This window comes from Chelonia mydas, chromosome 12, assembly GCF_015237465.2.
Source record: "Chelonia mydas isolate rCheMyd1 chromosome 12, rCheMyd1.pri.v2, whole genome shotgun sequence".
In the NCBI taxonomy this organism is placed as follows: Eukaryota; Metazoa; Chordata; order Testudines; family Cheloniidae; genus Chelonia; species Chelonia mydas.
In genome coordinates, this window is record NC_051252.2 from 32,554,034 (window position 1) to 32,569,665 (window position 15,632).

A 15,632-nucleotide genomic window follows, 5' to 3' on the forward strand; every position below is an offset into this window, starting at 1 on the left:
TGTCCTCTCTGCATACATTCTCTGTGCAGAGAAGCGTCTTTGTAAAGTTTAATGCTCTTTTTATTATATGCATGCCTCAACTAATTATTCAATAAAAGGAACTTTCAGACAAGATTATGTGAAAGCAACAGAATGTCATCAGTTCAGGAATCCTGAAGCCCAAGCAAAATTTTAGTGACATCTAGTGGTCACTAGTGTCTCACTAGAATATAATTTCCCCAAAATACCTTGCACTATTATTCAGAAATCCTGCCATCACCAAATAAATCTATTCATATAACAGGGGAGTCATTTCCTAGTAATAAGCAAGAAAGAATAATGGGATATATTCTGATTTTTTCTTGTGATGAGCAACAATAAATCACTTTGTAGTTCAGGTCACATTTGGGAAGAAAAATGTCTTGTGATCATTAACTTTTGTTCAATTGATGATTTTATATAGTCAAGTTTTAAGTAATTGAACTAGTATCATTTAATTAGCTCTGAAAACCTATATGAGATCATGAATCATAGACTTTCCACCTTTATGACGCTCCCTTACTAGGTTAAAAGTGTATTTCTCTTTCCATGTGTGATCCATCTTGAATATCTAATGAGGTGCTTTTGATATTTGGATTATAGTCCATATATCATACATGCAAACTACTGTAGATGTACGGCCTCTTACTTTATATAATTGAGTTTCGTGTCTTGCTTCACTGAGCTGTTCCAAAAAGAGAAGAAAAAAACCGACTCGTGTCCATAATGGAACTGCCCTACTTGCTTCCATTTAGCAAACTCCTCCAAATCCCTCCTTTCTCGAGAGGGCCAGCATCCTGGACGAGCAACCTGGACAACTAGCCAGGGAAATAAAATAAGAGAAAGCATATTTCTTGCTGAAGGTTGGGATACAGAAAACTGCTATAATTTTAGATGTGACACATGCTGACAACAAATTTCAACATGCCCAGAGCACCAATTGACGGAAGGCCAGTACTGTCTTTCTGTGCAACAACGCTTGAAACTGCTTCATTACTTTTTAACTAGAAAAGGCATTTCAACTCAACTAATATTTTGGGGCATGTGCTTAAGGCCCAGTTTTTTAAAGCTATTGAGGTGTTGCTGTGCTCAGCATTGCAATGCTTAATTGATTTAGGATCCTAAATTTCATTCTCAAAAGGGATGTAGGCATTTAGGAGCCTAAATCCCATTGATGGTCAATCTCTAAAGCCCTTTTCAAAATTAGATTTAGGCTCCTAAATCAGTTAGGTATTGCAATGCTAAGTGCATCAATGTCTAAATACATTTAAAAATCTGGGCCTGAATCTAAACACTATCAAACAATGCACTACACATCTCACAGGCTATGTTAAGTTCCAGTGTTTATATTATATTACCTAAACAACAATAATCAGACACAAAAGTCTTTTAAAAAGTTTTTATTCAGTTTAAGATGTGTTTCTTAAGCAGCCATTATGCTCCTATCACAGATCTTGTTTACAAGATTGGAAAATTTTTGCCAGAAAAGAAAACCACAACCAAAGGAACATCAGAATTTTTTTTTTTTGGAGGCAAGACATTGAGCAGATCATGATTCATACGTGTCAAAGTGAAAACATCACCCAATATAAATGCTTCTATTACAAAAACCTCTCTTTAAACAGATTTTATAAAAAAATAAAATTCAACGAAATGGATTTAATCTCTCTGTTCCTTTTTCAAAGTATTTTTAGAATTGTTAAAGAAACGTACGTTTCTGCAGACTATTTCTTTCAATTTAGAAAGTGTAAGGGGTTTCAATTTATACAGTAAAAAAAACACTGAAAGCAGAATTGCTTTATAAGATTGGCCACAGCTCATCTTTAGCTGAAATACTTGCGTTCAGTTACCATCATAAAATGTAAAGATCATTGCTCTCAAACACACGGGATAGCCATCTTACTTATGCACAATATTTAAACAGCTAATTGGCTTAGAGCCCCATGGTCAGTACAACTTGCTCAGACAGGAAAGGATGTATGACATCCATTTTATATGTATCCACTTTGAAAGTATGTTTGTCATGTGGACAGCAGAAATTTCAATCAGAATAGACTTAGATTTTACACACGTATCTTACATTATTTGGTGGAAAATAAACACTCCCCAGTTCATGTTACTCTGACCTGTAGATGACATTTCTATTAGCTCCAATTGTGCAGTTCACATCAATCCTGGGGTTTTAAGAACATTTTCTTCGCTTTGCTAGGTCTCATGTTACTGTTCTCATCTTCACCCTGTAGCACACGCTGGTCTCTCTTTTTCAAGAATTTCTTCCCGATAGTTCTGACTAAGGTTTCATATCTGTTAAGATATTTACATTAAAATACAAATCACTATTCTTCATAAAATCAAAGCAAACTCGTGCACAGCAAGTCATAAATCCTATCAGCTATACCAATTTGTGGTGCAACAAAGGATTGCCTATGTCACTCCTCTTACAACACAGTGTAAGAGACACAGCTACTGCCTGTATCAAGATATCAGCATAATATTAAGGGGCCAATTTTGCTTTCTGTCACACAGAATGACACAGTAGAGAGCAGAAAGGTGTAGCGGAGGGTAAAAAATGGCCCCAAGTTATTTCCCCAGGAAGTAATGAAGCTACTCCATTGAACACTTTCTTCAAAATTCTTATTTAAAAATATCTTGTGCACAACACAAAAGTTTGCTATTTTATAAACACTCTGATGAGAGTGCAGCAACACATCATCTTGGTAATTTTAACTATGCCATAAAACATAAATTACCTTCTGGCCATTTCTTCATCTGATACATCAGCCTCGGCTGTATCATCTGCTTCAATTTCTTCTTTCTTGTACCTAGAGTTCATTTGGATCATTAACTTCTGAAAATGAAATGGGAAATCAGTTTAACAGTTAACTCGTTCACAGAATTTCAATTATATAGATATTACTGATAAGAAATTCATTTTTAAAATGGACAAGCAAAATTCTGGGGGTATAGAGTCCTAACTGAAGCTACTTTCCCTTCTTTGTAGTATGAATTTAGAGCTAGATCATGGATTTATCATGAGCCATGAATATAAGGGAGCACGCAGCCGTGCTTTGCTAGGTGAAGACAAGGGAATGAATGAACTGTGACTGGCTGCTTCCCCCTTGCTCCCCAGGTTGGTAGTGGTGGTGATTCGCACCAGTGCTATACCTGGTGGAGCTTAGTTCCTCCTCTGTTACCCCACCTGCGCAGTGATTCAGATAGCTTGTGTAGGGGAGTGTCTTAGGTCCTCATACAACCCAGCATGGCCCTGAAAGCAGCTCATGACCCAGCCCTTACAAAACTTAAAATAAAGAGTTTTGTTATAATTTTCCTGCATCTCAAAATTGTTCTAATATAAACACACCTATTTTTGGTTCCTTCCTTGTTTGCGCACCAGCACGGTGCCTGGCATCTGGGACTAGGTTTTCTTAGCACTCTTTACGATTGTTGCCATTTAATTTAAGTGGTAATGCACTATCGATCGTAGTGGATAAATCTTTTAAAAAAGTTATGTAGCAGATCTGTTTTTTCATTGTCAAGTATTATCTAGTGTATATAATTCCCAGATCTTAAGGGTGGGTCAAATTTCGGAACTAAGCCACTTGAAAATGTTTATTTAGCAGGGAGAATCTGTCTGAAAAGCTTTACAATAAAATGCTATTTGCATTAAAAAAAAAAAGCCAGTGAAAATGCCAACCCTGGTGAGACAGTAATCATAATTCCCCCTAAATCATATTAGATCTGAATTGAGCATCAGTAACTTTTCATCTTAGGCAGTTATTTAGCTGCGAGAGACAGATTAATGGCAGTCTTGTTGTTACTATAGACCATAGACTGTGTGACGTTGAACAGAAGTTAAAGACACCTCTGCTCAAAAGAGTTTTTATTTTAAAGGCATGATTCTGTAAGACCTTATTTACATGAGTAGTTTCCAGTCAACAGGGCTGACAGTTTGCAGGTTTGGGCCCTAAATTAAGCAGCAATATGATCCAGACTGGAAGAAAAGTGGGAGAGCAGTGAGATTTGGCAGTTGTTTTGCTGAGCAGTACCTGGAACATGGAGGCTTTGTTCTCTGAGGGGAGGAAAATGTATAGGAATCATGAAACTATTGAGCTGTTGACATATGGCGGGGGGGGGGGGGGGGGGGGGGGGGAGGGAGGCCAGATATTTACCAGAAATAGCACTTTATTTATTTCCAAAATCTTGGCTTGAATCACAATCACATTGAATCACAGTGTGGAAATACATTTTATTTAAGACAGGGCCTGCAGAAAGCACTGCATTGACAGAATACCAGCAAACAGCATGAGCTCCTCCATATCACCGGCATGTGTGTCTTAATGCTAATCTGGAGCCATCTCTATCTAAGTGGAGGATGGCAATTCAGACTCCAAACTCATTCAGCTGAGATAAACAACATGGGTGTCAATGGACGTTAGTGTGTGACATGGACTTGTGTCAATCTGGGACTGGAAAGACTCATTTCATAGTGCCAGACAGATTTCATCCCTCTTGACTTGGGCAAAAGCACCTCAGAGGTGACAGGCTCCATTTGTTCAAATGGATCAAACATATACAACACAAGTGAATATACCACTTTTCATCCACAGATTTTTTTTTTTTTTTAAATTATTAGGACCTCTTTTCACAGCTGGATAAATCAGGCAGAGAGAAGTAAAGAGACTCGGACCAAGGTCACAGAGCAAATGAAAGGCAGAAGCAGGAACAAGTCTCTTAAGTACCAATCCAGTACCTAGGCTGTTACTGAGGCAGTGTGATCAAAAGTGAATACTCCCCATAATGTTGTTTTTTCTGTACAGAATTGCAAACATTTAATAAAATCATTCAATCTGCTTTGCCTGCATTTTAATTTATTTTCAAATTCCTGCAATCAAACAGCTCTACTTCTAAAGGTTGAAAACAACAAGTGCAAGCACAGAGAGAGCATATTAACACATGAATTAATGACTGAGTATCAACAACCCAGTTAGAAGAGCTGCTGATTTTGCGGACCAGCAATGGGAATGTTGAATAGGAGGAAGAAGGGAAGTTGAGTTGGAAATTACCATTTTCATCCTACCTAGCGGAGCTCAAATTAGAAGCATGAACATGGACACATATAGGCAATAATCCACTTTGTGCTATAAACTATATAAAGCTCAATTGACTCTCACTGAAGTCAACCAAAAGACACTTCTTGATTTCAATGGAAGCCACGTTGAGACCTAACTCCAATTTATAGTTTTTCTTAGTTACTAACTGGTGCGGTGCGTTGGTGCCACCCTCTCTGGACAACTGTAGCCCAGCCCCCAATGGGGCTGTCTGTCTATTCATGGTGCCCAGGAGTCTGAAAACCCTTTCTTCACTCCCCACCTACTCCACCGGGTTCCAACTCAGGGCCCTCAAGTTAGGTAAGCAGGATCAGAGTTCTTCAACTCTGACAATGCCCTGAGCTTCTTCCTACCTTCCCCTGGATCTCTGCAGGTTCTCCAGCCTATTGGTCCGTTCATCCCCATCTGCTTCCCAGCCCTTTTTACCCTCCTAGCTGCTGTGAGGCTTCCAATCAGCAGTGGCTGGCAGTGCCTGTATTAACCCTTTGGTTGCTGGTCCAGTGTGGGGTACATACACTCCATGACCCTAACAGAAGTAGAACATTTGACAGTACCTCAACTTCTGGATTGAACCCTTTAAAGGACATTCTGCCATAAAGTAGGTCTTCACATGGCATAAAGCTTCTCTCTTCTATTATAAAACTCCTGCACAATAAACAAAGCCAAGTATTTGTCTGAACAGCATGTCTTAACATAGTCACAAGAACCAAAAGCAATAAAAAGCAAAACCAAAAAAATGAAGTGTTTTAGGCCAGGTCTAGGTCTGAAAAAGTTTGCCGGTATAAGAAATGTTGCTTTCCTCCTGCAAAAAAACCCAGCCAGACCCAAAAAACCCACACAAACCCCCACACCCCTAGGTGACATTTCTATACCAGCAAATTTCTAGTGTAGAGCTGGCCCTAGTAGAGACTGATAGGAAATAAAACCATGTGGTTCTCTCTTCAAAGATTGTTTTCTTTTCTCTTTTAATGAACAAACCAAGAGACAAAAAGAAGTCCACCCCCAGGAATTATCACATACATGTACTACAGAAGTGTTCCACCTTCTCATCCCCACCCTGCACACGTAAAATACTGAATATCAGTAACTTTAATCACATGTAATTAATTCTCTGAACTCCAGATGTTAAGAAGAGACTCCCTCTTGTTAAAAAAATTCCCTCTTTTAAAGGACAAAATAAACTATTTTTAAAATAGTTTTTTTTTACTGTTTATAGCACCTCTTCAGAAGGCAGGAATGGAAGTTTGTGCCCTTACTAGAAGAGGTTTTCCTTATTGTTGCATCTCCATTAGGGATTGTGCAACTGGATATTCATGGATTGATCTTGTGCCTGAATGAAACCTTAATGAAATCAGTGAAGCTGCATGCAGGAGCCAGATTCTCTCTCATGGACTTGATTGCAAGATTGGGGCCTAATTTACAAGGTTTCAGCCATTTTTTTTTAAAAAAAAGCAAAAGCAGCATTAAATCACCTGGTCACTAAAAAGAAAATAATTACATGGATACTAGGAAAACATACAGATGGAAAAAAAAAGGGGGGGGGGGGGGGAGTAGGTCAAACAGTGGACTTATAAACCTTGAGAGTGGTTCCTTAGAATAAAATGCTGCATAAGTATGCTACACCTACCAATCTGACTATTTTACTAATGTCTACTGGCGACTAAGAGTTACTATTATTCTTGAGGTATTTCTTGGACAGAAAAGGATTAATAGACAACACTTTGTTTTGCCTCCCAAACAGTCCAGATATAAGTAATGGAAAAATATGACAAACTTACTCCTTTTCTTTGAGTTCTGGTAAATCCAGATACCAGTGCTCTTCACTGATTATCTTCTTTTCCTCCTCTTCTAGTTGTTTTTTGGTTTCTGAATCCAATCCTCTTTGCATGAACTGAAAGAAACGCACACAAAGATTTTTCTGCATGAAGTGTCTTTTCCCCATATGTGAGTTACAACTATTTAATAGGTTGCCTGACATTTATTGTTCATGCAATATTTCATGAAAAAAGTTAGGAAGTTTTGCCTGACTCTTTTAAAAGTCAGCTCAAAGTTAGGGCAATTGCCAATGTACAGACAGAAACAACGGCAATATTAAAATTCAGTTGCATCACCACTTACATACCCAGGTGACCAGCACTCTAGTAACACTGGAGATAGTTTTGACTTCCTTGGCTTGTTACCATCCTGCAATTCCTGGAGGTCTGACAAAGGACTGAGGAAAATTTAACGATTTCAAAGCTGTGGCTGCATACCAGATGCCGAATGGTTATACTCCACCACATAAAGCGGTCAGGGGACAAACTGGACCTGGCTTAGGCCAGGTTAGCATTTGTTTTTTTCCGGTATTCTTTTGAGGGCGCCCCCTTGTCCTCCAGATTCTCAGATTTCATTAAAAAAAAAAAAAAAGTTCGACTCTAATCCCCAAGGCTGCAAAGAGAGCCCTTATAGTAAACGAACGTTAGGCCTGGTTTTCACTTAAAAATTAGGCTATGTCTAACTTAAACCACTACAGCAGCACAGCTGCATCTGCGCTGCTAGAGTGCTTCAGCATAGCCACTCACTACAGCGATAGTAGGGGTTTTCCTGCCGCGGTAATTAATCTACCTCCCCAGAAGCAGTAGTTAGGTTGATGGAAGAATTTTTCCATTGACTTAGTGCTGTCTGCCCCAGGGATTAGGTTGGTTTACCTACATTGCTCACGGGTGTGGATTTTTCACATCCATGAGAGACATAAATCGGTCAACCTAACTTTTTTAGTGTAGACCTAGCTACATTGTTAAGGGGCGAGAAAAATTCACACTGCTGAGTGCTATGGTTAAGCTGACCTCCCCCCCAGTGTAGATGCCACTCAGAGAGCGGATTAACGACAGCAATGGGAAAACTGAAGGAAGTGTCTACACTATGGCAGTAGTGTAGATATGGAGTAATGCAATGATGTTTGAGGAGTTCACAGAGAGCCTGGAACAACAGCTTGAAGAAGTGTGAGCTGCCCATTTCATCTCCATGAAGTGTTAACTCAAGTGAGTTCAATTAAAAGTCAATGTTAACAATTTCAGTGACCAAACCATGACCGAACGTTGAAGGTTCACTTTCTCCAAAACGAGAAAAGCTATAAACATTTCTTTTTAAATTAATGCTCAGGGTTTGACATCACCACGACTGGAGCTGGGGCCTCAGGCCTGGCCTACAGACAACTTTTGTACCAGTATAAATACGTCTGTTAGGGGATGTGATTTTTTTTTACTCACAGTAATACTGATACAACCCCTAGTGTAGATGTAATTATACTGCTATAGCTTATTCCCCTTCCCAAATGGGAATGTTATACTGGTATAAGAACATTTATACCAGTATAATTAGGGCTCTACCAAATTCACAGTCCTTTTTGGTCAATTTCTCAGTCATAGGATTTTAAAAATAGTCAATTTCACGGTTTCAGATGTTTACATCTGAAATTTCATGTGTTGTAACCATGTGGGGCCCAACCTAAAAGAGTGTCGTGGGGGGTCACAAAGCTACTGTGTGTGCGTGTGGGGGAAAGAACACAGGACATATGAGGGTCATCACTTTTGTGGGGGGACAGGGCTGGCCAGGGCCCCATGGTTGGGGGGAGCTATGGTCCCTGCCCGCCATCCAATGGCCCCTTTAAATCTTGAGCATTGGGCTTGGAGAAAGGGAGCGGCAGGGCTGGGGGCGCCCCATCCAGCAGCTCCTACTGTGCGCTGGGCTCCTGCTGCTAGTCCCGGAGCACCAGGGGAAGAGATACTCCCAGGGTTCAGTCAGACCTACCTCCAGGAACCTCCCCTGGCCGCAGTAGGGGAGGGGCGGGGGGCGCTGCAGCGAAAGAAGAAGTCCCATCCCTCCTCAGCCCAGAGGGCACTAGCAGCTGGAGCCCAGTGCATGGTAGGAGCCCCCGGCTGGTGCACCCCTGGACCTGCCCCTCCCCTACAATAGCCAGATATCACAGGGGAGATCAGATTTCATGGTCCGTGATGCATTTTTCATGGCCATGAATTTGGTAGAGCCCTAAGTATAATTGCATTCATAATGTGCGGGGGTGAAGGGAGTTGGAGGAGAGGCAGGGGAGATAGGTGTACCTCTAACTGCACTGGTAAAGCAGTACAACCTGTATTTAGACAAGCCCTTAGGCACATCCCTATCACACTTACATCTTTATCTGGCATTAGCCATGAGTACATCCAAACCTTACCAGAGAAGATGCTAGCAAAGCACAGCAGAGCATGCATGACCCTATTTTAAACATCTGCACAATCTACTGTGACAAATCATTTTGGTGTCCCAAGTAGACAGAGATTGGCTCGTGGATGGAGATTGGAATGTGCCACTACTTCCCCACCCCAAACAAATATATTTATAAATGGACAATCAGAAATTAAAAGTTGGTTTATCATTTTTCAGGCTATGCAAAACATTAAGTGTATTATTTTAATTATTTAATTTATATATTAATTCAATAGCATAGTCTGAAAAGTGATAAGCCACCTTAATTTCTCATGTTCCATTTTTACTGCTATATGTACCCAACTCTGTGTGAGTTTCTTAACTAAAGAAAACGGAGTTTTGTTTTCTGAAAGAATTCAAAAACATGTCAAAGCCTTACATTTAAAATTACAGTATCTGGATTTTCTCATAAGTGAGTAAAATGAGAGAGTCTATGTGGAAAAACATGTTAATCAAGGAAACTGGTTAGCTAGACTTAAGTCTCAATGGGAGAAGTTTTATTATAAGCACCCAATCAATGTTCATTTTTATTGATTATGTACCTAAAAACAAATGAACTAGGAGATCTCTTGGATACAAATATCTGGTTACTTACATTTAAAATGATAAAAAAAATACAGATTGCAATAATTGCAAAGCACATAAAACATGCCGAGTGTTTCTTTGGGTCAAAGTTTAGTCTCCATAGAAACACAGATGTAAGCCTTTGGTGAGCAGCGACTTGCAATTGTGCTAATTATTCTGCTACCTTTATGGAAAGTGAACTCTGCTACAACTGAGGACTGAACTGAGACTGTAAAACTCGTTTCACTTAGTACTTTGAAGGACTATGGCCCCAAATACCAAGCTAAAAAAGGAACAGCACAACTAAAATGTAGCAAACAAGGCATGAAGTCTCTGCTATATTAAGTTATAAATATTTAATGAATATTTATGTTTTTAAAAAATTAATGGCAATTCAGCTTCTGTGTTGTTCGGCAGAAACAGAGAGAGCATCAATCATGCCAGTGTGTACTCTACTGAATTATGTGATGCATTACACGACATGAACCAGAGTCCATTAGCCACTGAGCTGAGACTAATTTCACTTTGGACTTGATGCTAGATTCACAATTCCAAGGGCGATGGCTAGGTCAGTACTTTATTAATATCCCTCTCTCATGCTACTACATTTATGAGTTGTTAAAAGAGTGGGGGCGGGGGGGGGGGAAGAGGGAGGGACAATGGTCTAAGTTAACACCGTTATAGGATATTAAGCCAGAACTGGCCAGAAAAATCAGTGCACAACAAAATCCAAGGCTAGGAAATATTTCGAGTCAAGGCAGCTCAACCAAATATGGCAAGCAAAGGGAATATTTTAAATTAAAGATATAAAGAAAAAGAGTTTGAACACTTATGTTCATGATAAAGAGGCCAGCACAGATAGCTCATGGGAAGAAAAGAATTTTCAGATGGTTTCCAGCAAAGAAATCCCAGTTTTGCTTATGCAAGATTTTGCTGAAATAAGGAAGGTAGTTCACAGTATGTTTCTGGATCAAAACAACAGACACCCTACAGTTCATAAAACCACTGGATACTTCTTATGGGAGTCTAACGAGTTAGATGTTTGGCTACAAGTGAAGATATCGTGGTACTCATGATAGTGTTATAAATGCCATTTCACCAAGGGTTAGCACAGCCATTTTTTCTAGTGTTTGTAGTACAACTACCGAGTGGAACTTCATGTCATCAGTTTAGTAGTTACAACAGAAGAACTATGGATTTTCTTTAGCCAAACCTTCTAATGTCATCATTGCCAGTGCCATGTTGTTTAGTATATTTCTAGAGTGCTAACAATGAACATCTGAGAAAGCTGGGGAACTGATGAAGAGAGCAAGCGAAGCTAGAATTACCTGATGCGAACTTTTCCTTAAAGGATCAATGATATATACCTTTAAAAATTCTTAACAAGGACAAGAGGGGCATTCACTACATAACTGACCTTATAAACCAAAACAAATAAGAAAAATGTAAAGAGAAAAGCTGGATGAGGTAATATCTTTTATTGGACCAACTTCTACTGGTGAGAGAGATAAGCTTTCAAGCTACAGAAAGCTTTTCTTCAGGTGTAGCTTGAAAGCTCATCTCTCACCAACAGAAGTTGATTCAATAAAAGATATTACCTCACCCCAACCTTGTTTGTCTAATATCCTGGGACCAACATGGCCACATGCATACAAGAAATATTTAAGTCAGTTAGTGAGGTGAAGAGGAACATAATTTGAAATGACAACAACAAGACAAGGCAAATTTAAATGTGTGGCCTTGTTTATCCTGGGAAAATGTACTGTGGTAGAAAAGGTGTTAACTAAGAAAATTAAAATACAATTTTGCCCTTAGTGCAGAGAAGGACAGTTGTGTTTAAAACCATATTAGATCATTGTGGTTAATCCTAGGTTTCTACATGCACGTCCCTTGCCAAGTATTTTCTACCCGTGACTTATGATTCATCCATTAATTTGCTGAGTCAGGGTCTCATTTACTGTACAGGACCCAGTCCCGAATCAGGCAAATTTCCACCTAGATCAGGACTCCAGGTGTGGGTCCTGAATCATGCAACAGCAGCAGACACTGTGAGCCCATCTCCCCTTCCATCCACCCAAAATCTCAAGGAACATTTAATCCTCATCCTTCATTATGTTATTTGACCACTGTTTTCAAGATGGGTTTTCCTACACTACGTATTTACTACAGAATTCTTACAATAGGTTTTTGGTTTACACTGTATTTACATGTTTTTATCTACACAGATGAGCGTACCACCCTGTGGCTTATGTTATACTTTGGTTTAGTTTATATACACCACTGGTGTCTATGCCTCCTACAGGCCTGATGACACGTATCCCTTTGCACTGGTTCAGGACAAGGGCCCTCATTCCAGAAACAGCACACAGCACTTTGATTCAAGCCCCTTGTCCAAGCTGGCTGGCCTGGCTGTGGAAAAGTCTGTAGCAGAGAAGGGGGTGCTGGTTATAATACCATGTCTCTTCCTTGTTTACACTGCAAAAGCCATCTTATGACCTAGCTCTGCCTGTGTTTAGTCTCCCACCTCCATACCCTTCAAACATGCTCTTCTCCATGTCCTTCCAAGCCCCGAGACGCCCTCAGCTTCCCATCGCCCCATATCACTTAGTCCCATGTAGTCTTTTAACCCCTCCCCCCATACTTCCAAGTATAACAGCAAACAGCAATATACAAATGCCTAGGCAGAAACACAAATCCTCACCCTCAGCTTCCATGCCAGCCCCCCCAATGCCCTGCTCCCTATCCTCTCATCTCTGGAGAGCCCTAACTAGTTCAGCTTCCCCACTGCCAAGGTCATCTCCCCTGCTACCCTAAAGAGGCATTCTTCCCCATCCGCACCACCCCTGGGAATGGTTTCCTTTCTGTGACTCCCCAATTCTTTCACAGTAGGGAGCAATGCTAAAGTACCCTGGAAAATGTGGGGGGGGGGGAGGGGCATTATCATAATAGGGGAGCAGTAGTTTTGGTGAAACAGAGCATAATGTGTATTCTTCAGGAACCTAGGTAAATTTAAAACAAAATGTTTTTCTGGGTCTGTGACCCCTCGTGACCACTCTCCCCCTCAAACATGTCTCCCCCACACGTCTCATGCCGTGTGCAGAATCCTCCCAGATCTCTTCCCATAAGCCCAAATCCCAGTGCAACCTGCCCTTCCTCCCCTCCAAGCCTCCTAAATACCTACCCCCCCGCCCCCGCCCTACACGTCAGGCCTTTGCCTTACAGCCCCACAATCCACCCAGGGGTCACCAACCCCAAACCTTGCTCCCTAAGCCGACAGTCCCAGCTCTGCCACCAGGGTAGGCTCCCCCAATCACCTCTCCACCTGGGAACCCCTCTCCCATGCCTCCCTAGGGGAGCAGCTTACCCCTCAGCCCCCCCACCTGATTTCAACTCCCCTCACTCCCTCTCCCAGAGCCCCCAGCTCTCCCCATTCCCCACTGCCCCCAAATCCTCCCCAGGGGGCATCTTGCTCCATACACCCCCCATCACCCGACCCCAACCCCCCTCACTCTCTGCCTCACCCCCCATCCTCTCCCCATCCCGCCCCCCATGCTCTTCCCCAGGGCCCCTATCCCTCCCCACCTGGGCCACCCCTCCCCAAGGGACACTCCCACTCCCTCCCCCAAGTCTCCCCATTCCCCACTGCCCCCAAACCCTCCCCAGGGGGCATCTTGCTCCATACACCCCCCATCACTCGACCCCAACCCCCCTCACTCTCTGCCTCACCCCCCATCCTCTCCCCATCCTGCCCCCCACGCTCTTCCCCAGGGCCCCCATCCCTCCCCACCTGGGCCACCCCTCCCCAAGGGACACTCCCACTCCCTCCCCCAGCTCTCCCCATTCCCCACTGCCCCCAAATCCTCCCCAGGGGGCATCTTGCTCCATACACCCCCCATCACCCGACCCCAACCCCCCTCACTCTCTGCCTCACCCCCCATCCTCTCCCCATCCCGCCCCCCATGCTCTTCCCCAGGGCCCCTATCCCTCCCCACCTGGGCCACCCCTCCCCAAGGGACACTCCCACTCCCTCCCCCAGAGCCCCCAGGTCCCCCCATTCCCCACTGCCCCCAAACCCTCCCCAGGGGGCATCTTGCTCCACACACCCCCCATCACCCGACCCCAACCCCCCTCACCCTCTGCCTCACCCCCCATCCTCTCCCCATCCCGCCCCCCATGCTCTTCCCCAGGGCCCCCATCCCTCCCCAAGGGACACTCCCACTCCCTCCCCCAGGTCTCCCCATTCCCCACTGCCCCCAAACCCTCCCCAGGGGGCATCTTGCTCCACCCCCCCCCATCACCCGACCCCAACCCCCCTCACTCTCTGCCTCACCCCCCATCCTCTCCCCATCCCGCCCCCCACGCTCTTCCCCAGGGCCCCCATCCCTCCCCTCCCCCGGGGCAGGCTGCCCCACACCCCACCTAACATCCCTCACTCGGATCAGCTCCGCAACCCGCCCCTCCGCCCGGCCTGCCCCTGCCCGGGCTCCCAACGGCGCCCCCCCGCCCCGCGGCCTGCTGCTCCCCCGCGCGAGCGGCCTGCCCGCGCCGGCAGCCGCCGCCTCTCACCTTCATGCGCAGCAGGTTCTTGGACAGCTTGGTCTTCACCTCCCCGGCCATTGCGGTGCCGGGCCTGGGCCGCGGGCGGGCCCCGCTCGATCCCCGCCCTCCCCTGCTGCTGCAGCCGCCTCCTGAAGCCGCGCACAGGCCGCCACGCGCACGGGCCGGGAGCCGGCGGGGTGGGCAGGGCCAGATTTCCGCCCAGGGGCCTCTGCGGCCCGGCTGGAGCGGGAGGCGAAGCCGCCGCGCAGCTGCGATGCGACCGGCTCGGCCCAGCCCGCCCCACGGGCCTGGGGCCGCTTCAAGCGGGGCTGGGGTGTTTTACAGCGGAACGGGGCACCCCCTCCCCCCGAGCCTGGCGTCTGCACGGGGACAGGGAATGGGGCTCAGACAGAATGGGGAGACCCCCCCCCCCCAGCCTGGCTCTCATCGGAAGGGAGCGGGGCTCAGATCCCACCTGTAGCAAACTCGCCTGAGCTTGACTCACATGGGGGGACAGGGATGGGGGTCAGACCACCATAGATGGGCAAGGGTCCCCCAGAGCCTGGCATAGATATGGGGGAAGCTGGGAGCAGAATTCAGGCACCATGGGGCGGGGGGGGGGGGGGAGGAGACCCCCTAGATCCTAGCTCACATAAGGAGCAGGGATAGGGTTGCCAATTTTGGTTGGATGTATTCCTGGAGGTTTCATCTCATGACATAATCTTTAATTCCTGGAGGCTCCAGGGCAATCCTGGAGGGTTGGGCTCAGATCTCCCACAACAGCAACCCTCAAACCTGGCTCATGTGAGGGGCGCACAGAGATGGTATGTGTGTGGGGGCTCCTTTAAGCCTGGCGCACACGTGGGCGGGGCATGGAGAGGTTTACACACCTTGGGGACAGGGACCCACAGATCCCAGGTCACGAAGGGGAGTCATGGAGAGGGGCTCAGACCCTCCCAGATAGGTAAGTCCCCTCCAGAACCTGGCTCACATGAGGGGGGAAGGGAAGGTGGGGGGTCATATAGCTGTCGCTGGGAGGGGGGGGCTATAAAGTGTGACACACATATGGCTGGGGAATGTGAGTCTGACAGGTGCCCCTGCCCCCTATTCTTCCCCAGTCCTCCTGTCACTCACCCCCATTTCTTCTTTCCTCTTGTTCAT

The 15,632-nt window shown here is 44.6% G+C and overlaps 1 protein-coding gene across 2 annotated transcripts; it reads right to left on the reverse strand.

Annotated features, from left to right (window-relative positions):
• Positions 1–1,403: 1,403 nt before the first annotated feature.
• On the reverse strand, positions 1,404–14,710 carry MPHOSPH6 (M-phase phosphoprotein 6). 2 transcript variants are annotated; one of them, XM_043526163.1, is made up of 6 exons: positions 14,677–14,695; positions 14,499–14,640; positions 6,905–7,017; positions 5,681–5,771; positions 2,769–2,866; positions 1,404–2,322 (listed from the first exon to the last, which is right to left on the reverse strand). In XM_043526163.1, the coding sequence occupies exons 2-6, from the start codon at positions 14,547–14,549 to the stop codon at positions 2,187–2,189; spliced, it is 489 nt and encodes a 162-aa protein (XP_043382098.1). In that variant the 5' UTR covers positions 14,550–14,640; positions 14,677–14,695; the 3' UTR covers positions 1,404–2,186. The 2 variants fall into 2 exon arrangements, with proteins under 2 accessions (XP_043382098.1, XP_037733426.1); XM_037877498.2 differs by having other exon boundaries at positions 14,499–14,710.
• Positions 14,711–15,632: the final 922 nt, after the last annotated feature.